The sequence below is a fragment of the Acinonyx jubatus genome, chromosome C2 (assembly GCF_027475565.1).
Source record: "Acinonyx jubatus isolate Ajub_Pintada_27869175 chromosome C2, VMU_Ajub_asm_v1.0, whole genome shotgun sequence".
In the NCBI taxonomy this organism is placed as follows: Eukaryota; Metazoa; Chordata; class Mammalia; order Carnivora; family Felidae; genus Acinonyx; species Acinonyx jubatus.
This window is the reverse complement of record NC_069384.1, coordinates 3179516-3202619: the sequence shown is the minus strand read 5'-3', so window position 1 is coordinate 3202619 and position 23104 is coordinate 3179516. Positions and strand designations below refer to the sequence as shown.

General features: G+C 55.2%; 1 protein-coding gene across 6 annotated transcripts in view; it reads left to right on the top strand.

Moving 5' to 3' along the window:
- The window catches only part of PKNOX1 (PBX/knotted 1 homeobox 1), a 57492-nt gene that overhangs the window by 5006 nt on the left and 29382 nt on the right, over nucleotides 1-23104 (top strand). For 3 of the 6 annotated variants that reach the window (XR_008297499.1, XM_053220511.1, XM_053220514.1), the window contains exons 2-3: nucleotides 19320-19387; nucleotides 20998-21105. Coding sequence is in view for 5 of the 6 variants with exons in the window: in XM_053220511.1 (XP_053076486.1) it covers nucleotides 21055-21105 (51 nt within the window). In the remaining variant the exon portion in view is untranslated. Of the gene's footprint in view, nucleotides 1-17524; nucleotides 17661-18450; nucleotides 19163-19319; nucleotides 19388-20997; nucleotides 21106-23104 lie in introns of those variants that run through there. The other 3 variants (XM_027041521.2, XM_053220512.1, XM_053220513.1) reach the window with 3 other exon arrangements.

Here is a 23104-nt window from a genome sequence, read left to right as displayed (position 1 = left end):
ATCCTCCCCCCCCCCCGCCATGTATTGCTTTATGGCTGTGGCTGGTGTTGTGGAGCCTTTGAGCATTTAGGTTTTGATATTTCCTCTATGTTTCCTCCATCATCCTCTGGCCTACCAAGCTCAGTGCTAGCCAGATGGCAGGGCACTGAGTAGGAGGGGTAACGCCCCTGGGTCCCTTTCTGCGGTGCTCTGTCCTGGAGCATACGGTGCCCCCCCCGGGAAAAGGCTTGTCCATGTGAAAGGGTCCTGGCCTTGAACAGTTGGGGTTCTTGTTTTTCATAAAACATTAACTCTTTAAAAAAAAATTTTTTTTAACATTCATTTTTGAGAGAGCGAGCAGGGGAGGGACAGAGAGAGAGGGAGACACAGAATCAGAAGCAGGCTCCAGGCTCCAAGCTGTCAGCACAGAGCCTAAGACGGGGCTCGAACCCACAAACCGTAAGATCATGACCTGAGCCGAAGTCGAACGCTTGACCGACTGAGCCCCCCAGGCGCCCTCATTAATTCTTGATAACAAGTCCATCATGAAAGTTTTGAGTGTGAGGTTTTAATGATGCCAGTGATAGTCACGGTCTGAAAAGCAAAGCCATGGTGTGATTTAAAGTTCTACCACCAGCCCACTAAGACATCGCAGTTCAGAATTTGCTAAAACAGATTCTGATTCCATTAAAACACCTTCATTATTAGAATTTTGCTGTGACTTTAATGGACTTATGTGGATCTTTGGCTTAGAAATGTCTTGTTTTCGTACAGTTTGTTTTAACAGGATTTACTCTGATTAAAAAAAATTTTTTTAAATGTTTTTGTTTATTTTTGAGACAGAGAGAGACAGAACATGAGCAGGGGAGGGGCAGAGAGCGAGGGAGACACAGAGTCTGAAGCAGGCTCCAGGCTCTGAGCTGTCAGTGCAGAGCTCGGCGCGGGGCTTGAACTCACGGACTGTGAGATCACGACCTGAGCTCAAGTTGGACACTTAACTGACTGAGCCACCCAGGCGCCCCTGATTTTATTTGAATGTTAAAGAGGTATCTCCCCAAAACTTGTGTGAAAAATAAAGTGATCTCTTCACAGATGTTTTCTTCAGAATGAGTTATTGACTGAATACCTCCCGGGGGTGGGGGTGGGGGGGATGTGAGCCAGTGTGGAAGACCGTGGACATGGACAGGTGGCCGAGCCGCGTGGTCCCTGAAGACCCCCCCCTCCACACACAAAATTAAGATGCCTTGAATTGGAGCGACATACAGTTAGTTTCCTGAAAGAGATCTGGGAAAAGATCTGACAGTTGTCTCGGATTTCTTGAGAGCTTTCTGAGCTTTCTGAATAAATAGGTTTGGTTTGAAAGGGGATCCTCAGTGACACGTTTCTGGAAAATAGTAGTAAGCAGAAAAACGAGCAAAAGGGACTCGCAGTTTGCGAGTGTCTCTGGCTTTGTGACCATCGCTCCCGGAGACAACAAAGCTAAGATCCCCCTAGAACGTCTGGTCTCTGTCGGTGGACTCGATCGTGTCCCTCGTGGTCGTTAGTTGCAGCGGCGCACCTGTCCCGCCGAGAGAGTGGACCCTGTAGGACGCGTGGGCCCGGGGTGGGGGAGCCGGGGTGGGGGGTGGCGGTGGCGGCCCCTGCCATAGGCCTGTTTGCGGATTAACCGGAAAACGCAAAACACTGGATGTCCCCCAGGCCGCGCTCGCCGCTTTTAGATGGGTCACAAAGAGGACGGCTCGATTTCTGAAGCATCACATGTGTCTCTTCGGACAGCTGGGCCTTAGGCCAGGTTGGCAAACGACAGGCCGCTGGCCAAGTGGCCCTGGGGCCGCGCGCTCTGCATTTTGAGGGTCACACTAGAAGAAAGGAGACTGTGTGACAGAGAAGGTGGGTCGCCCGAAAAGCCGAGAGAGCACCACGTGGCCCCCGCGGAACACGTTTGCTGACCTCCCTCAGTTCACGGCCAGACCACGTGGAGGCCGGTCTGGGTGCAGGCGATCGGGTTGCATAACTGTCGGGGAAAGACAAGCGAGGAAAGGGAGGGGGCTGGCTAGCTCCCCGCGGGGGACTGGGCCCTGCTGGGGCCGGTCTGCGACGTCACCCTGTGAAAACCCGGCCCGTGTAAATAGCTCCCCGGCCAGAATTAGAATCGCGAAGGCCTCCACGTGACCACGCGCTGGAAGCTAAATCTAGAAGCCTGCTTTCAGGACGAGTTCCTGTCGCTTCTGGGCTCCCTTGTTTTTCTCTCCTTGGCATCTGAGCCCTGGGGAACCTCGCGTCGCTGATGAAGTCAGGAGACGGTGTCGGATTCTCTCTCCTGCCGGCCGCCGCCTGGCCCAGGAGCGCTTGTTCCGAGACCCCTGATGCCCCTGGGGGAGCAAGGAAGGTTCCCTGGTGGGGCGGCGCTCCCGGCGACGGCCCGCCGGGCTCAAGGAACACCGGGCGAGGGGGCCGGGGCCCGGGCGCCCTCGCTTCGGTCTGTAGGGGCTCCTGTTTTCCTCCTAGCATCTCCCCCTGCTTTTTTGTCTTCACATCTCTTTCAGGGCTTCTTCTTTCGTAAAAGGAATAAGAAAAGGGACTGAATGATCCTCACCTCTTTTAAGACGGTTGTTTTTCTCCTGGACCTTTGACCCTCTGGATATCCTGGGGTCAGCCTGCCTGAGGGTACACCTGCCCTGTTGTTATTTCGAGTTTGGGTTTCTGTTTCAGTCGTCGCGTCAGCCCAGGACGTCCTCACGTTCCCCGTAACGGTTTTGAACTTTAAAAATCTCTCTCGTTGTGTCTGTTACCTTCCCTGTTTTAAAAAGTTACTCTTTTTTTTTTAAAGATTTTTTTAATGTTTATTTTTGAGAGAGAGGCAGAGTGCGAGCAAGGGAGGGGCAGAGAGAGAGGGAGGCACAGAAACCGAAGCAGGCTCCAGGCTCTGAGCTGTCGGCACGGAGCCCGACGTGGGGCTCGAACCCACGAACTGTGAGATCGTGACCCGAGCCGAAGTCGGACACTCAGCCGACTGGGCCACCTGGGCGCCCCTAAAAAATTATTCTATGTGAACTGTTCTCCAGGTGGATAATTCAGTTCATAGAATTTGCATGGAGTGGAATGCACGTAGCGGAACGTTCCCGGTATCTCTGTCTTCCAAGCTTAAGAGAATGTTTTTCTAATGTGATTTTTTTCCGTGTAGGGAATACTACCAAAAGTGATGATTACGGTACAAATAAAACATTTAAATATTTTCCCTTTGTGTATTCTTGGCAGGGTGTCATTAAAAGGATCTGAAATCTGTCTAGACTAGTCAGGATAATCAGGTGTTGAAAAGTAGGTATGAACTGTGCTCTGCGATGTGTGATGTGGTTCCTCATTAGAAGGGGGCATCGTGGCACTAATGAGTGTGCAGAGTACTAAGTGTCAGTGTAAACGTGGTGTAATTCAGGTTCTGTGGCGTTAACTGGGAATGAAGCATTTACGGCTAAGAGGAACACAGCCACGATAAAGTTTAACCGTTAAATGCCCTGGAATTCATTTTAAGGGGCTAAACCCTGGAAGATGATCCTGGGTGTGTTTGCCTTCCCAGACTGTTGTGTGTGCGCAACCAGCCCTGAGCCTCGAAGGACAAAAAGCCACAGTCCCTGCCGGTACCGAGGGCAGATTCCGGTGTGGGAGTCCGGGGAGCGGGCGCTTCCGTCCTTGGTGGAGTGAGGGCTGTTGGAGAAGCGGGGCCTGTGGGTTAGTGCGGATCGGAGGAAGGGGGCGGGGAAGCGGAGGACTGAGGTAGGGACGTAATTCCCAAAGCGCCAGAGGGAGAGCTTCGCTCAACGGAGAGGAAAGAGGGGCGCCTGGCCGGCTCAGTTGCTGGAACGTGTGATGTTTGATCTCAGCGTTGTGAGTTGGAGCCCCACGTTGGGTGTACTTAGACAGGAGCGTGGGAAAAAGAAGATGACGACAAGGAAGCTTACTTGGTTGAGAAACAACTGACCCGAGCTGGCGTGAGGAAGTCCGCAACGTGTCAGTAACCGCAGGTCATGTCAGTGGGTTTAGACCTCCCATGTGGTGATGACTCCAGATTTAGGAGAAAAGTGGAAATCTAGCTACATGCTGCATATGAGTGAAGGCTCCTGGGGGGCTCAGTCGATTAAGCGTCTGGCTTCGGCTCGGGTTGTGATCTCACAATCCGTGAGTTCGAGCCCCGCGTCGGGCTCTGTGCTGACGGCTCGGAGCCTGGAGCCTGCTTCCGATTCTGTGTCTCCCCCTCTCTGCCTCTCCCCTGCTCTGTCTCTCTCAAAAATAAACATTAAAAAAATACTGTATGTAAGTGATACACCCAGAACACAAGAAGGTAGGAAACAGGGATGGGAATGTATATGAGTCCTAACAGAAAGAAAACCGGTTTAGTAACTTTGAGCCAGACATACTTAGGCTCAAGTTACAGAGCTCTGAGCACGTCTTGTCACTCAAAGGCACGGTTAATGATCACACACTTAATGTGACAGTGAAACAGAGTCATACTCTCCAAAACCAGAGAAGCGGACCATTCTACATGTACAGGGGAAGGCTGTAAAGGGACTGCGAGTTGCAAGCCAAGGACCCAGGAAGAAGAAGGGGTGTGGAGGGGGCTCTTAACCTGGTCCCGGTGACGTTTGGGGCCAGGTCATTCTTTGCCACCTGTGCACTGTAGGGCATTTCACAGAAGCCGTGGCCTGCACTCACTAGATGCCAGTGGCCACCCGTCCCCCTCCTTGTGATAGCCAGAGTTCTGGACTTTGCCAAGTGTCCCTGGGGACCCGAAGCATCCCCAGTTGAGAGCCACTGCTATAAAGGGTATAAACGATGTGGTCGCCGGATGTGTACAGGAATTTGTACCCAACAGACGTAAAATATAGATTCTCCTTTTTTCTTTCCCTTTTTATTTTAGAGACAGAGTGTGCGAGTGGTAGAGGGGGAGAGACAATCTTTAAAAACAAAATGTTGGGGCGCCTGGGTGGCTCAGTCGGTTAAGCGTCCGGCTTCAGCTCAGGTCATGATCTCACGGTTCATGAGTCGGAGCCCCGCATCAGGCTGTGTGTTGACAGCTTGGAGCCTGGAGCCTGCTTCCGATTCTGTGTCTCCCTTTCTCTCTCTGCCCCTCCCCTGCTCATGCTCCGTCTCTCTCTGTCTCAAAAATAAATAAACATTAAAAAAAAAAAATGTTGAGGGGAGCCTGGGTGGCTCAGTTGGTTAAACAACGAACGGACTTTGGCTCAGGTCATGATCTCGTGGTTTGTGAGTTCGAGCCCCACGTCGGGCTGTCTGCTGTCAGCACAGAGCCCACTTTGGATCCTCTGTCCCTCTTTCTCTGCCCCCTCCTCCGCTCTTTCTCAAAAATAAATAAAAATTTAAAAAATAAAGTTTATTTTGGAGAGTGAGAGAGCGAGAGCACAAGCAGGGATAGAGCAGAGAGAGAGGGAGAGAGAATCCCAAGCAGGCTCCGCACCAGCAGCACAGAGCCCGACACGGGGCTCCAGCCCACGAACCGTGAGATCGTGACCTGAGCCGAAATAAAGAGTCAGACAACTAACTGAGCCACCCAGACGCCCCAAGAGAGAATCTTAAGCAGGCTCCACACTCACGGTAGAGCCCAACACGGGGCTCAGTCCCACGACCCCGGAGTCGGGACCTGAGCCGAAATCAAGAGGCAGACACTCAACCCACTGAGCCACCCAGGTGCCCCAAAATAGAGATTTCCTTCCTTTATGTGGAACATTTAACAAAACTGGCTACATACAGGCCACAAAGAAAAATCCCAAGTGTTCAAAAAGTAAATCCTGTAGGCCAGATTCTCAGACCATAATGCAACCTAGTTAGAGCTTAAGAGTGAAAGGGCAGCTAAGAACATCTCCCTGACAATGTTAAGAGCCCCCTCATTGTATCCCTTGGGTTAAAGAGGAGATCAGAAACTCCTCTCAGACTCTGTGTAAGGGAATGGCAGAGGGCTGCATACCAAAATCCTAGGATCAGGAAAAACAGTTCTCAGGAGAAAGAAAATGTATGACCTAAATGTGTTAGAGAACAAGAGAAGTAAATGAATTCAGCTTTCAACTCAAGAAACCAGGAGAATAAGAGAAGTCAAAGACAATAGAGGCAAATCTATTTCTGCGTTTTGCAAAGAAACGAGATTAAAAAGATTAAAAAGAAATGAGAGCACAGTACTTTCAAAAGGGATATAACGGCACGTGTGAAGATCTCTAAATAAGAATACACCGCATACAATTTGATGGCAATAAGTTTGAAGAACTGTGGATGGCTTATGAAGAAGGTATAAGAGACCAGAATTGATCTTGGAGGTAGAAAACCTGTACAGACTAGCAACTTGAGATGAAGTTGAGAAGGTAGCCAAAGATGTATCTGTTTAAAAGGCACTAGGAACCATTGTGTGAGTTAGATCAAAGTTAGTGTTTAAATTGTAGCAACCATCGGCGAAACAAAAATTTGTATGTTATTATGTCACATGGTCAAGGTTTTCAGGGCAAATAAAAGGTACACAAATATGAAATTAAAGCTGTTAGGTAAATACCCTGTAATCCCAAATTTGAATTGTAGATATCAGTATTAACCTGTTTTGAAAAAAAAATTTTTTAAGATTTTCTTTTTTTTTTTTTTTTAATGTATATTTTTGAGAGAGAGGGAGGGAGAGTGTGTGCACATATGTGCAAGCAGGGGAGAGGCAGAGAGAGAGCAAGTTGAGAGAAGCTGAAGCAGGCTCCAGGCTCCGAGCTGTTAGTGTGGAGCCTGATGTGGGGCTCGAACCCACGAACCGTGAGATCACGACCTGAGCCAAAATTGGATGCTTAAACAACTGAGCCCCCCAGGCGCCCCTGAAAAATTTTTAATGGGAAAACATCTCCTGTGTCTCCTGCAGAGGCCTGGACACAGTGGGCACCCAGAGCACCTGGATTGTGGTCTCTACGTATCATTTCTCACCGAAAGGAATCAGAGCCCCTCGAACGAATGGCAAAGTCAGAGTCTGGTGCCGAAAATGGACAAGATGAGCCTGGAGTAGCTTGTCTTACCCGAAAGCAGAAGAGCTGTCGGGAATTCGTAGGGTGTGTTAAGGGCTCTAGGAGGTTACTAAGGGGGCTTGCATTGGCCAAAGACGGGGCCATTTGTAACATCAAAACATAGATACGTTTATGTAAGGTTGTAGTTACTCTCCCTGTTCAAACCACCGAGGTCCTCATGTGCTGCAAACAGCCTCCCCGGTCACCGGTGGAAACCACCGGGGAAGCAGCACGTTATTCTGAAAATTGGCAACCAGAGGGAAAGAAGCAAGCCTTAAGGAAGCCCATCACCGGGGCTGCGGTGAGGAGAATGGGCTTTGGCGTGGGGCTTGGGAAGAGTGGCCCTGGGAGGAAGATCTGGAGGCGTGGCTGGAGGTCAGGAAGGGGAGACTCGAGGGGGGTCCTTTGCCCCCTCTTCCGTGAGGTGATCGTTTCTGTCAACTTGGTGAATACACGCTAGATGATTCTTCTCCAAAGTGAAATTCCGGAGAATAATCTTCATGGCTGCAGCTGGAGTCTGTGTCACCCCACAGTTTAACCCTCACGTGCTCGTGAGTAGTACCCAGAATCCTTCCCATGCTATCCACGTGCATTTGCTACGTTGTGCATTTCTTCCATGTGTTGATGAAACATGAGGTAGGAGTTCTGTCCTCTGTAGCCATTGGCGTTGTGGTATTTTGGGGCTGGCGGACTCTCTAGCCTGGGCTGTGGGAGACGTGGCTTCCGCACCTGAGCTCTCCTCTCCTTTGGACTCTGGTTCGTGTTCATGGAGCAGCTACATGGGTGGGCGGCATCCCGCGTGACATCCTTGCTTGTCACTGAAAGGCACCCCTGTTTGCCCACGGACCGCCGCCTTCATCCGCTCTCGGCGTTTCCCATTTTGACTGACACCATAATTCGTAGGTTGAATTCACGGCATTAATGAATTAACATTCACATTGTTGCATCCAAGTTGTAAGATTGCCCGCTCCCGTACCGATTTCCCTGCGGGTTCTACATCTGTGTCAGACACAGGGTCACTGTGTTCCCAGAGATGACATGTCAACGACACAGCGGGGCTTCAGAGCTGCAGAGACCGACCTCAGGGAAGTAGGCAACCTCTGAGGACCCTGCTACGAATGATCTGCGAGAGCGTTCTGCTTAACGACTAGCGTGAAGCCGATCGCCCTGTCGGTGGGGGCAAAACAACCATTTGTTTATGCCCGCGGCTGCGTGGGTCGGGAATTTGGAAAGGGTCCAGCGGAAACGGCCTGTCTCCGTCCCACAGTGTTGGGGTCCTCAGCTAGGACGACCCAGGCCCATGGCGGCATGATGGCTGAGGGCTGGAGTCTTGGGGAGTTTCCTCAAAGCATTTCTGCTGCCTTCTCGGGGTTCCAAGTGAGTCACTAAGGTCAGCCCAGATTCAAGAGCAGGGGACAGAACCCCACACTCATCGGGAGGAATCAGTGAATTTGGGGATGTGTTTTAAAAGGGCCTCACGTAGGGGCACCTGGGTGGCTGGGTCGGTGAAGCATCAGACTTCGGCTCAGGTCACGATCTCACGGCTCATGGGTTTGAGCCCCGTGTCGGGCTCTGTGCTGACAGTTAGGAGGCTGGAGCCTGCTTTGGATTCTGTGTCTCCCTCTCTGTCTACCCCTCCCCTGCACGCACTGTCTCTCTGTAAAAAATAAATAAACATTAAAAAAAAAAAGTGCTCCACATAGGTCTAGGGGCTCCAGTGGCTCAGTTGGTTAAGTGTCCAACTTTGGCTCTCGTGGTCACGATCTCACGGTCCGTGGGTTCGAGCCCCGTGTCGGGCTCTGTGCCGACAGCTCCGAGCCTGGAGCCTGCTCGGGATTCTGTGTCTCCCTCTCTCTCTGCCCCTCCCCCGCTCACATTCTGTCTCTCCCTCAAAGATAAACAAACATTAAAAAATAAAACAGTGCCTCACATAGGCCTCAACACAGAGCAGACTCGAGATGACGTTTCTCCTCTCGGTTTCCCTTGTCGTCTTGGTACAAAATGAGTGGCGGGCTTCTGAGAACGAGTCCTCCGCGTGTGTGTGCGCTGGCACGGGCTGCACGAACGAGTAGGACCGTCGCACGGAGGCTCGAGCCCCGTTCTTGCAGCCGTGTGCAGAGTTGCTCTTTCGGTGCTTCTGCGGCGACCGGCTCGGTCGTCAAGGGGCCACGTGCCGGGGCCGGACGGGAGAGCGTGCCGCTGGCGTGCGCCCTGTGCGTGTGCACGGGCACCTGGACGGCGGCCCCTTTCACCAGCGCCTTGCAGGACTTGAGCGAGTTCCGGGGTTTTTGTAAAAGCGTCAAAGCCGCAAAGCTCTGTGCCTTCTGGGGGGTGCTTTTTCTTCAGGCCCCGGCAAGTCTGATGTCTTACTGCTTCTGTTCCGCTGGCCTGTGTGTTTGCACGTTCTGCTGTTGCTGTGGCCGAGTAGGGTATTCCGACAGTTGGTGTTTCTCAGACCTCTTAAGGGTAGTACAGCTACTCGCGGACTTTCATTCTGCACGCGTGTGAGAACAGGTCCCTTGAGTTTCTGAAAGGCACCGCGAATCTTGGCTGGGATACCGACGTGTTCCAAGAACAGTGAGCGGACTCTCCGCGAGCTACTGGAAGGAAAGCCGCTGGCCAAGTGGGCGGCTGCAACGTTAGCCTGCGCACTCCGGGCGTGCTTCCTTCCCGTCCAGCGGCCCACCAGGAGGCACAAGGACAATGAGGTACTTTGGGCAGCGCGAGAGGAAGACGTGAGCTGCTTAGGAGTCAGTCTCCCCAAGAGTCCAGAAGACCTCCACAGAGACTGTCAAACAGCATAAGAGATGTGCTCCTGGATGGGGTGACCTGGTGCTTGAGAGACGTCTCTTCTCCCCACGTTGACCCGTAGATACCCGCTTGACACAGTTATCAGGTGGTTTCTTGACAGCCAGGACCTTCCACCCCCAGCACTCAGAGCAGAGCCTGGCACCGAGAAGAGCTCCGGGAAATATTTGCGGACGGAAGGAAGGGCACGGTCAAGTGCACAGCAAACGTGTGCCCTGCCTTCCCGTCGGACGGGTTGCTGGGAGCCCTTTCCAGGCTGCTCTGGGATGTAACCATCCTGTTGATGATCGATGATGGGTGACTGTAGTTGATTTCACCATCCCTTGGGAGGACATGAAGGTTCTGTTTCCATCTTTTGTTTTTAATTTTACTTTTAACTTTTTAAAATTTACATCCAAGTTAGTCAGCATCTAGTGCAACAATGATTTCAGGAGTAAATTCCAGTGATTCATCCCCTACATATAACACCCAGTGCTCATCCCAAGTGTCCTCCTTGATGTCCCTTGCCCATTTAGCCCGTCCCCCTCCCACAGCCCTTCCAGCCACCCTCAGTTTGTTCTCTGTATTTAAGAGTCTCTTCTGTTTTGTCCCCCTCCCTATTTTTATATTACTTTTGTGTCCCTTCCCTTATGTTCACCTGTTTTGTCCCTTAAAGTCCTCATATGAGTGAAGTCATACGATATTTGTCTTTTTTTGACTAATTTCGCTTAGCATAATACCCTCCAGTTCCATCCACGTAGTTGCAAATGGCAAGATTTCACTCGTTTTGATTGCCGAGTGATACTCCATTGTGTATATATATATATATACCACATCTTCTTTATCCATTCATCCATCGATCGATGGACATTTGGGCTCTTTCCATACTCTGGCTATTGTTGATAGTGCTGCTATAAACATGGGGGTGCATGTGTCCCTTCGAAACAGCACGCCTGTATCCCGGGGATAAATGCCTAGTCGTGCCATTGCTGGGTCGTAGGGTAGATGTATTTTTAGTTTTTTGAGGCACCTCCGTACCGTTTCCCAGAGTGGCTGCACCAGCTTGCGTTCCCAGTGTTTCCATTTTTTATTAAGGTGGCTTAAAAACATTCTCAGCATCTAGCATTTCTTGCTCTAGGTTTTGAATGCCCTTTGAAATGAGGCTTTTCAGCATTGAAAAGATTATTTGAGGTTAATTTTTTAAAGGTTTTATTTATTTATTTTGAAAGTGAAAAAGCACGAGCAGGGAGGGGCACAGAGAGAGGAGAATCCCAAGCAGGCTCTGCACTGTCAGCACAGAGGCTCGAACTCACGAACCACGAGATCATGACCTGAGCCAAGGTTGGATGCTTAACCTGACTGAGCCTTTAACTTCCCTTGTACGTTCTGAGCCATCGTTTTCATTCTTGTTTTTTTTTTTTTTTTAAGCTTATTTATTTGAGAGAGAGAGAGAAAGCAAGCAGGGGAGGGGCAGAGGGAGGGAGAGACAGAGAGAGAGAGAGAGAGAGAGAGAGAGAGAGATTCTTAAGCAGTCTCCACACCCAATGCGGAGCCCAACGCAAGGCTCAATCCCACAAACCCTGAGATCATGATCAGAGCTGAAGTCGAGGAGTGCTCAACTGACCGAGCCTCCCAGGCGCCCCTGTGGTGTTAAGTGTACTGGATTTAATTGTCATTTTAGGCACAGGGAATATCTGACCAAACAAGTAAAACTTTCTCAAGTAGGTCTAATAATTTAAAGTTACCTATGTAGTGAATGTCAAGTTCTTTCCAAACCTGGCTGTCTGGAAGTGAGCTTTGTGGGGTGAGGAACTTGGCTTTGCTCCCTGCTGTATTCCCAGTGGCTACAAGAGTGCCCAGCAATCCATGTGCTTGCGTAGATCAAGAATGTTCTCGGGGCGCCTGGGTGGCTCAGTCAATTGAGCGTCCGACTTCAGCTCAGGTCATGATCTCGCAGGTCGTGAGTTAGAGCCCCACGTCGGGCTCTGTGATGACAGCTCAGAGCCTGGAGCCTGCTTCGGATTCTGTGTCTCTCTCTCTCTCTGCCCCTCCCCTGTTCAGTCTCTCCTTCAAAAATAAATGGTAAAAAATATTAAAGAATGTTGATAATCCCTATAAATGTCTCTTTTATACCTTTTCAATAAAGTAAAAAAGAAAAATTGTGTCTAAAATTAGAAGCTTAATTATACATTTGTATTGGAGTCCCGGCTACTATGTAACATTAATTTGCCAAATTTTCTTAAATACTACAAACACCCTAAAGGTCAAATACATAGTTTATTCTGAGACTTAACATAAAAATATTCAAATTTAAATCTTCCACAGGCCTCACGGCCACCTCCCTGGCAGTAACTGAGTCTCCCAGCCTGGCAGGGGCTCCCCTGTGGGACCCACATCGGTGGGGGGGGGGGGGGGAAGAGGGGGTTGTGGCTTGGATGCCAGGGGACAGGCTACGGCCCTGTTAGGGCCTGCCCTCTACCCCCCACCCCCTGTCTTCGCTTCTGGCCTCTGCAGACCTCCCAGCCCGCAGGACCCTTCCCAGACCCATCCACAGAGGACTTCAACACTCGGTGGGATTCAACCAATCTGTTTATACCTGTTCTTTTCTGAAAGACTAAACCCCTTCATCCCATCAGCCTGGATGGGAATGTATGCAAACACGAAAATGCTTCCCTGTGGATTTGGGCCACATTGCGTGTTGTGCAGCATTTACACCGTGTTGAGAAGAGTGTACCGTGTTCTGTGGCCAACTGTGCACGCGGTCAGGTTTCTCTGCACACCAGTCACACGGCTCGGGAGGTTCAGGACCCCTTTGGGCCCCGGGTTTCATTCATCTTTGCCAACATAATGTAGCACTCTTGTTTTAAATTTAAATCGCTAGATGAAAAAGGATTATTCGTTGAGAGATTTTATCTCTTTCGTGACTAGTGAGTTGTAATATTTCTGTACGTGAGAATCAGAAGGCTGTGTTTTCCTCATTTGTCTTAGTCCGGCCAGATCTCTTGAGCGGGCACCAAAGTGACAGCTTCAGTACGTGACGTGTCCTTTTTTTATGGGATGAAATTTCCAGAAATAGACCAGGCAAAGCTATTCCAATGGCTCAGCGCCACGATATCATACATACGTTGGGCTGGCCATTCTTCAACTTGGATTTTGGAGCTCTGTGCGTTAGAAGTTAAGGCAGTGTTGAGTGTGAACCTAACAGGAACTTCCCTTTCTGTGTAATGGAGGGAGGAAATAGGGATTTGTTGATTGTTTCTAAATCTCTGGCTAGCCTTGGTTTCTGCAAAATGCCTAGCAAAACCAGCTTTTGATAAAAAGGAGCCTTGCTGACTGTCCGTCCTGGGGTTGGATGCTTTAGTTATTTCGCGGGTAATGACAGCTTTCACTTGGGCACTCAGACTCTGTCCTGGGCCTGGCGCGGCCGGCCGCAGAGCCGGCTTGCAGCCAGCAGACTGGCCCCTCCTGAACCACCGAGGCCTGAAGTCTGCTGGGGCTGTTGGCCTGCCCGCGTGCAGGTGCCAGTCAGCCCCGCTGCCCGGGGGTGGTGGGGCATTTTGCTGGGGAGTGGAATTTGGAAGGGGGCTCCGAAAATTATGAGCAACACGTTGGCACGAGGCTCCCGCCCCGCGTCCGAGGCCGCTTTCAACCTCTTGGGCAAATGGCGCCACCTGCTGGCACCTTCCTGCGACCCTGTGGTGTCCTGTCCCGTGGGTGACCTGTGGGTGACCTTGCTACTCTGCCCCGCCCCTGGTTTCACCCAGCAGTGTGTCAGTTGGAGAGAGTGACCCTTTGTGAACAATTCCTTGCGTAGGGGCGCCTGGGGGGCTCAGTCGGTGAAGCGTCCCATCATGATCTCGGCCCAGGTCGGGATCTCACGATTTGTGGGTTCGGGCCCTGCATCAGGCTCCTCGAGCACAGTATGCAGCCTGCTTGGGATTCTCTCTCCCCCTCTCTCTCTGCCCCCTCCCTCGCTGCCCCCTCCCTCGCCTGTTCATGCTCTCTCTCCCCTTCTCGCTCTCTTTCTCTCTCAAAATGAAGAAATTAAAAAAAGTTCCTTGCATAGTATTCTACTGTAGAGCACGTATTTTCAAAGCTTTTGGGACAAATTCCCAATTTTCCCTTTAGACTGGCTGTACTAATATCAGACATTGTAGTCTTAACAAGGTCTGATAGAAGGACTGTAAATCTAGATGGTTTTGAAATAAAAGTCTGACTTTCCCCCGGTATTTGTTATGGACGTTTTTTCATTTTCTTAACCGACTAGGCTCCAGACCCAGTGCAGAGCCCAACATGGGGCTCGAACTCGACCCTGAGATCAAGAGCTGAGCTGAGCTCAAGACTCCTGACGCTTAACCGACTGAGCCGCCCCGGTGCCCCTGTTTTGAAACCACAGGGCTGAACGAGTGGCAGGGGGATCCCTCACCACCTGGATTCATCAGTTGTTGACTCTGGCCACAGCGTGTTTGGCCGCATGGGAGTGCCTGGTGACCATTCAAAGGTGTGGGTCTCGTGACCACACCCCTAAACATCGCAGCCCTTGCTGACAGGTGCTTCCTGGGAAGGAGCAGCACCGCCATGTGGGCAGCAGCCCTGTCTCCAGGGTCGGCTCCTGTCCGCTCCGTGTGGCCCCCCAGAGCCCCTCCGTCGCCTCTCACAGCTTTCGTCATGTGTTCAATTGGTTGTCGCTCCTTCAGTCTCTTTGAGCCCGGAACAGTCCCTCATCCTTTTTATAACCCTACAAGTGTTAAACTGAAAGACGAAATTTTTTTTAATGTTTATTTATTTTCGAGACAGAGACACAGCAAGAGCGGGGGAGGGGCAGAGAGAGGGAGACACAGAATTGGAAGCAGGCTCCAGGCTCCGAGCTGTCAGCACAGAGCCCGACACGGGGCCCAAACCCACAAACCGTGAGATCATGACCTGAGTTGAAGTTGGACGCTTAACTCACTGAGCCACCCGGGCGCCCCTACGAGTGTTAAACTTAAAAACTTCTTACTTTGAATCTCAGTCTTGCAGAGACGTTGCAAAAACTGTACCGACTTGCCACGTGCCTTCCCCGGTGTTCACATTTTACCAAACGTATGCCCACTCTCTCCACCTCTCTTTCACTGTGTGTGCGTGCACATGTGTGCGTATACACATACACACGTATGTGTGTGCGTACATTTGAGAGAGTAAGTTGTAGATGTGATGCCCCCCAGTATTTCCGTATGCATCCCAAAGCAAGGATGCTGTCTTCATTAACCACAGCACAGTTACCAAAATCAGGAAAGTGACTGGTAAAATACTCTTACCTACTCTGACTTTGTGTAAACTTTGCCGGGTGTCTCACGAATGAGCGACTGTCTCGCTACCGGCAAAAAGGAAAGAGCATTTGGGGGGCCCAGGCCCCCGTTGAGGACCACACACACCTGTCGCTTCACTTACTGGAGAAGTCTATCGGCCTCTTGCACGTTCCGGCTTTGGAAGCTTACAGGCCAGTCACTTCGTAGATTGCCCCTCAGTTTCGGATGGTGGGCGCAGCCTCGGGATTGGGCAGGACTCCTCCCACGTCTTAGGTGTCCTTCTCGGGAGGGCTGTGATGTTCCTTTGTCTTCTTACTGATCATCGGAATGTTCACCGTCTGGTTACATGTTGTCTGCCGGGTGTCTTCACTGCGAAGCTACTGTTTTCCCGTGTAATCGGTGGTACGTTAGGGCAGGTGTGCTGACATCAGGTGCGTTTCCTCTTCGGGGCCTCGTACGGGCCTCCCCGAGGAGTCCCGCCTGAGGCTCGGGTTACTGTGCCTGTTGCCAGCGCGATGGCATTGCATCCGCCCCTACCTACTGGATGGACCGCGCTATAATTCAGAGCTGTGCCTTCCCCCACTTTGTCCTTCGTTTACGTGTGCGTATCAACACGGACGGCTTTGGGCAGCGTCGACGTTTTCACAGTGCTTGTTCTTGGAGCGCGTGAGCACGGAAGGTCTTCCCGCTTCTTTGAGTCACCTCCGATTTCCTGTGAAAGCTTCCTCTAGTTTTCAGAGTCAGGCCTTTCGCCTCTTTGGTTAGGTTTATTCCTGAGTACCTCATTGGACTCACCGATGGTTGTTTTACTCCGAGTACTGTCATACCCCGTCACCCGTTGTCCCACGTTTGGCCCGTGAGAGCTTCTGCAAGCTGCTTTGACTCCTTCTGGCGTGTCCCCGTAATTTTTGAGCACAGGCTCCGGGTCACCTTGTGCCTTTCCTGCCCCAGCCCTGGGGTCACGTCAGCCACTGCTCTCCGGAGCCCCGATTCTTTGTTCTGGGGAGTGACATTTATCACCCAGGGTCTGGGTGGTACCGGGTGTCGCTGCTTCTCCACCCTCTCGGGGGACAGGGCTGAAGCAGGTGCACACGTGTGTGTGTGTGTGTGTGTGTGTGTGTGTGTGTGTGTGTGTTGAACGCACGGGAACTCACACCGACAGCTCCACTTCTGTTCCAGCAGGGCGGGGTCCCCCCGAGCCGTTCCCTGTCTGTGTTTGGGGCCCCTTCTCTGTCACCGACCGTCCTGTGCTTATTCCCCGTGTATTCGTGTGTCTTCCCAGTCTCACGAAGCATCTGCCTGTTTATCAAACCCAAGGAAGTGTACCTTTTAAGTCAGGAAGTCAGTGGGGTGTTGCAGGAAGAGGCTCGTCCATCCGCTGTGTCGTGGCTCTGTGCCCGAGGGGGGGCGGCTTCCTCCTGGCCCAGTGAGGGAGGGCGCTTCCAGAGCTGAGGGCAGGGCGCCGCCGGCCTGTGCGGGGAGTGCCGTGGGTGGAAGCGGGGCTGCCCCGCGTCCTCGCTGCTGAACGTCCCTTCTGTTCGAGAGGAGCGGGCAGCGGAGGGACGCAGGGCCTCGGATCGGCGCCACTTCCTGTGCTCGAGTCCCCGTGGGCGGCGCACCGAGGGCCCCGTGTTCACCTGCACGCGCGGCGGGGCTCGCCCAGGGAGGACCCTCCGACGGAGCTGGGAGCCCACGCGGGGCCCGCACCCTCTTTTGGGAGTACGGTGTGCCTGCATAAAAGCCAGGGGCCGTTCTGACGCCGTCCCGTGGACGCGTACGTGCAGGCCTCCCGACACGGCTGGCCCTGGACTGTGATGGAGGGCTGTGCGGTGTCGGCCAAGCTCCGCGCCGGACCACGTCCTGGCGGATGTGCCTCGGTGACGTTTGACGGAGGCCGCTCCCGGCTCAGCCTCTCGGCCGGCCCGGCCTGGGGGGCGACGCGTCCGCGGAGAGGAGGGTGGTGTCGCTTTCAGGTTAGCTATTCTTTAGACGGACGGTTTGCGGACCACTCCTTCTCCACAGTGAGTAGCGTCAGACGCGTCCAGATGGCGGGGGGGGGGGGGGGGGGGGGGGGGGACTGCCTCCCTCCCCGCTGTGGCTGCACAGCTCCGAGAAGACGGGGACCCGGGCCGGGCCGTGCCGGCCCCGACACCCGCCGGCCGAGTCTCCCTCGCCGCGTGCGTGTGGGGATGCGTGAAACCACAGGCGTGGAGGAGGCCCCGACACGGACGCGCGTTTCCGCACGGCCTCACCCGATGTCTCCGCGGCCGGGAGGGTGAAGCCGTGTGACCAGGGGGTTACTCGCCACGTCTGCCCCGTCCTGCAGGTGTTCCCTAGGGAGGGTGGCTCTGGCGTCGACTGTCTGTCTGGCGGGAAGTGCGCTCAGGACGTGGACCCCCCCAGAGCTGTTCTTTGAGCCTCCGTCGGAGCAGCGCCGCGAGCTGCTCTCGTTCCGGCGGCCACAGAAGTAACGGTGACAGGAGAAAGGGCTCAAAAGCGCAGCGAGGACACGTGGGTGTCGGGGCCCGCGGAGCTGGGGTGACTCGCGTGTCCAACGCGCGCCCCGTCAACGGTGAGCGCTTCGGGGCGGGGCCAGACGCCGTGCCGGTCGTGGGGGATGCGGCAGGACGGGGCCCTCGCCGGCCCTTACCGTGTAGCGGGAGCAACCACGAGGCGCCGCGGGGCCGAGCCCGGGGTGGACGGCGGGCCCCCGGAGAGCTGCGCACGGCAGGCGAGGGAGAGGCACTGGCAGGGCCGCCTGGGGACGGTGACGTGGTGACGGGGCGCGTGCGGGCGCCGGCCAGGCCCCCAGGAGGCCGGAGCGCGGGGCAGAAGTGCGCGGGGGGGGCACCGTGCGGCCCGAGGACGAGGCGGGCGCTCCCTGACATGGACACAGCTCCGAGTAGGGGACGGCTGGCCAGGGACTTGCCCTGCAGGGGGGTTTTCACCAGGACTGCGTTTCTGAAAGGTGGACTCCGGAGGGGAGGAGGGGGAAGGCCGGAGGTTCACCTGAGCCCTGCCGGTGATCAAGGTTGGGGCCAGCGGCCTGGGGTGGAGGGGGAGGCGCGAGTCCAGGGGGAGGGCCAGCCTTTGGTCAAGGCACAGTCGGTTGGGAGGCGCTCAGTGACAGGTGTGCCCGTGTCTCAGGATCGGGGGTGCCAGGGGCACAGAGGGCAACTTCAGCGGCGGCTCCACAGGAGTTCCTGGTCTCGCCGTGGGCTTGCCACATCCCGCCCTTCTCTCCTGCCCTCCCCGGCCCACGGACACACCCCTGCAGGTCCCGGTGGCGGCCGTGCTCAGGTGCTCAGCTGCATGACACGGCCGACGCCCCTTACCCCGCCCACCTCCTCCACCTCCTCTTGTCCCGCTGGCCGCGGCTCCCATTCTGGGCTGGTGCCCCACATTCCCACCCCGTGCCCCCCGGGCGGACTCACCCAATCTGGGGGGCTCTCCAGCCTGCCTCGGCGTCCTGCCAAAACAAAGTCCCACCACCCGGGCAGATGAAAGCCACAGAAACGTATTTTCTTGCAGCTCTGAAATCAACCTGCAATCTGAAGGCTCCAGGGGAGGGTCCCTCCTGCCTCTTTCAGCTCCTGGTGGCCCCAGGCGTTCTTGGCTTGTGGCCGTGTCCCTCCAGTGTCACCCTGTCTTCACGTGGCGTCCCCTCCGTATGCCCTGGGTCTTGTTCTCCCCACTCCCACCCTTCAAGGGCACCAGTCACTGGATTTACGGCTCCCCTAAATCCGGGATGATCTCCTCTTAAGATCCTTCACATAAGTCCATACATAAGGACCCTATTTCCTAGAGAAGGTCCCATTCGCAGGGCCCCGGGGCTGGGATTTGGCCATGTCCTGGAGGACGCTGTTCAGCCCCTGCATGCACCAGCCATGCTTGATGGTCACTAAGTCTGCATTTCTTTGTTTTTTCTTTTTTTTAATGTTTATTTCTGAGAGAGAGAGAGACAGAGCATGAGCGGGGGAGGGGCAGAGAGAGAGGGAAACACAGAATCCGAAGCAGGCTCCAGGCTCCGAGCTGTCAGCACGGAGCCCGACGTGGGGCTTGAACTCATAGACGGTGAGATCATGACCTGAGCCGAAGTCGGACGCTTAACCGACCGAGCCACCCAGGCGCCCCACCAAGTCTGCGTTTCTGGCACAGACTCATTTATTGAGAACCTGTAGGAGCCGCGTCTCAAACCTAAAATGTCCCGACTCTTGCTCTCTCCTCCCAGGCCACAGAACCTGCTCTGATCCAACTGCTGAGTCTGGGACATGTGGCTCTGCTCGGCCAGTTGCTCAGGTGGGAATCCCCACGGCCCCCAGCCTGTCTGTGGCTGCACACCTGTCCTTGTGCCCCTGTGTCGTCACCCTGCTGCTCAGACCTTCCCGTGGGTCCCTGTCCCCCTGACACGGGGGACTGTGACCATGAGGGTGTGTGGGACCTGGTCCTGTGCCTCCCGCTCCCTTGCCTTCCCCTTCTCCTTTGTCACGCTGCCCAGCCACGCTAGCTGTCCTCCAGACACACTGCACCCGGCTCCTTCCCGTCCCCCTGCCTCTGGGTGTCTCCCACGGGCACTTGTAGTGGTCCTCCCCCAAGTATTCCGTGTCCCTGCCTGGTCGCCCTCACCTCATCACCTCCTGATGCCTGTGTGCACGGTGACCGGTTTGTGCCTTCCCCCTTCTCCCCCACAACCTGTGTGCACGGTGACTGGTCTGTGTGCCCCCCGCCAGCTCCCCTACCCGAACCTGTGTGCACGGTGACCGGTTTGTGCCTGTCTGCCCCGGACCCACGCTCCGCCAGTGCACAGGACAGGGCTTGAGACAGGAGCCTTTGCTGAAGGAAGGAGGGTAACCTTGTTTGCCCCTTGGCTTTTCATGAGGTCACGTCGTGAGCCCCCACCTCATGCCGGCTCCCTGGGCAGGGGGGAGGCCCTGGTAGTCGGGCTCCTCGGCGTAGCACGGCCCCCCGGGAGAGCCTCCCCCGGGGCGGGCCGTGGGCTGGACACCCTGCTCCTTCTGGCTGGGCCTCGGGACGTGCTTCTCACTCCGCCCCCGGCTTGCTGGTCTTCGACTGGATTTTTTCCAGTGAGCACAGTCTCCCAGAGCATCGCTTCCCCTGGTGACCTTCAGTGGCCGAGCTAGGGCAGAGTAAGCGGAATAATGCCCTTGACCTCGTGACCTGGTCGGCACAGCCTGGGCTGTCGGAGCCTCTCTGGCCGCCCCAGGACGTTATCGGTTCCCATGCCACAGTGCAGGTGCTCCTGGCCCCCCACCCCCACCCCCGTCACCGTAACGAGTCACTTGACGTTGTCCTCAAGTAAATGAACCGTCTTTCCGCCTGTGTATCACACCTGTGTTAGGGGAGAGCCCTTCACCGCTCCCGTCTGAGGTCCGGTCTCCGGACCCCCGGTCGCTGGGCTCTGTGTCCGGGGCGCGTGGCCAGAAGGGCACCCCGTCACCCGGCTGGGAGAACTGGCCCTGCATCCTGTCCCCCGCTGCATGTGTGGTCCCTGACATTCCCTGTATTTGTGGCCACCGCCCCCCCCCCCAACTCCTGCGGCCTTGGCTGCCCCAGGAAAGCTGAGCCTCACTGACTTGCTGTGGTGCCCCAGGGCCCACAGCGCTGTCCTGCGTGTGTAGACGGTTACTAGATGCTTGTTGGCTGAGTGGATGAATGAACCCAGGTGGCTAAAACCTGAAAGCCAGTCAGGGCCCGGGGCAGGGACAAACACGTGACCGCTAAGTGAGTGGGGTGGTGCTGAGGGGGGTCGGCTCTCGACAACGCCAGGGTGGCGTTTCCCTCTCCGTGCGCAAGTACGTGTTCTTGAAAAGTACCCGGGTGCCGTGGAAGGGGGGGCCCGGAGTGCTCTGCAGTTACTAACTGACGCTCTTCTGCTTTTGTTTCCCCAGACGCCATTTGCTTTTGACACAAGATGATTTGATGCTTTCCTATGAGACCCATGAACCATGATGGCTACACAGACACTAAGCATAGACAGCTACCAAGACGGGCAACAAGTGAGAGCTGGGGCTTTATTCTGCATTCTCAGTGCCGCCAGGGGACCGGCGCCTTGTGTAGTTACGTTCAGTTTCATCGAGCTGCGGGTCCAGTTTCAAGTGCGCCCTGCGTTTCGTACGTGTTGCTGCCCGGAGAGGCCAGCCATGGAGCTGTTGGCGTCGCTTCCCCCGGGGACAGCAGGCCGCCAGTGCTTTTGACTCCCCGAGTCACGGTTTCTCGGGGGTTTGCCCTGTTAGTGTCTGTGTTAGTGAGGCTTGTTGCCTTCAAAGAAAAGCGGGGTGCCGTTGCTAAAAGCCGGGCCCCAGGTGGCTGAGCTCAGCGGGAGGCGTGGTGCGGGCGGCAGAGGGCACCGTCCCGATGGACGGCGCGGCGCGGAGGCCGTGCCGTCTGCTCACGTCGCACGGCTGTGCCCGGACGGCTGGCTCTGACACCGCGTGGGTGGAGTCCTGACCGCCCTCCCACTGTCCGTGGCCTTGGCTTGCCTTTGCAGCTGCAGCTGCGGGAAGGCTGGGTTTTGTGCTGTGTGCCCCGAAGCGCTCGGGAGGAGGAGGTGGGGGCCACCCCCGTCTCCCTCGAGCCCTGGAGCTCCGTGCAGCGAGGGCCTCCCAGCCTGCCTTTGCCCCTGCTTCCTGCGCTCAGGAGGTGGTGCGGGGATGCCCAGAGGTTCTCTTTTCTCCCTACTTGAAGATCCTAGTTAGTGGGCCCGACCAACTGATCAGGCTCGGTGGCCTCTCCCAGATGAGGTCACAGCCCTGCCTCAGTGAGGCTCCAGGTGGGCGCCCAGGACCTGAGGCAGCCTCCCTCGTGACTCTCCTTGGTGGCTGGTCTCGTGCCCTTCCTGGCTTGGTTCCTGTGGCACAGACTTGGTTTTTGTGGGCTTTTGAAAAACGTCTCGGGGTCTGAGCTTCTTACAGGAATTGAGTTGGGGGGTCCCTTTCAGCCTGCTCTCTGCATCTGGAAGCCCCGCGATATTTCCAAGTGATTTTGTTTCTAAAACACCAAGCTGGGGTTGTCCCTTCCTCTCCCGCTGCTGAACCCTGTCCGGGGGGTGGGGGCGGGGTGACCCTGCATCACCCTCACACCCCCACATCGCCCTCGCACTCACCTCTGCCCCTCTTTCCCGTGCATCCCTGCCCCGTGGCCCTGGGCCTGGCCCTGGCTCTTCCTTAAGCAGCAGGGGGGCCAGTGCCTTCCTGTCTGGCAGGTCTTTGCGCAAATCCTTCCTGGGAGGACTCCCCTGCCCGCCCCGGCACCCCCCCCCCAAGCCTGCCCCCTGCTCCCTCCCTGCCTGCACCTGGTTCTCCTTTTGGCACTCATCACCTGCTGGCAGATCCTGTTCGGAGTCCCCTCCCCCCACAGGGCAGGCGGGCATCCTGGTGCCCTGATGGGGTCGTGTCCTGTGCAGTGCCAGGCACGGGGAGGGACAGAGCCTCGCTTTTAACAGCCAAGCTCTTTCCCATGACACGCAAAACTCGTGAACGTTATGTTACGCGTTGACTGTCCCACGGTGTGGCTCTGCCTCCCCTCCACACTTGGACAGCGAGCTTTCCCTTCCTTCGCGACCATTAAAGAAAGAAACAAACAAACCCAAAGACCTGAAATACATCTTTTGACGCTTGTTTGTAATACTGTCGGATCTCCCTCCAGAAAGGTTGTGTTCGATTGGGCTTGTTAGTTGCTTTACTGCTTCGTGTTTTCAAGAGAGAAACAATTTCCCAGGCGCGCTGCGCCATCTGAAGGCAGTGGGACGGAGGTCTCCCTGCACATCTGGGCTGACGGAGAGACTAGAGCCTGCACCGCAGGACGGGGGCTCCCTCGCGGGCGGGCGACTACCCCCGGCTGTCAGGGGGGTCGCATGGCAGGGAGCAGGCTCTCTCCCTGCCTGGGACAAGCCCCTTCCCCGAGTGCCCCCACCAGCTGCTTCCCTGGGGCGCGGAGTCATGGCAGCTGGCGGCAGGGCAGGTGGGTTCCGGTCCTGAAGCAGCTGAGGGCACTGGT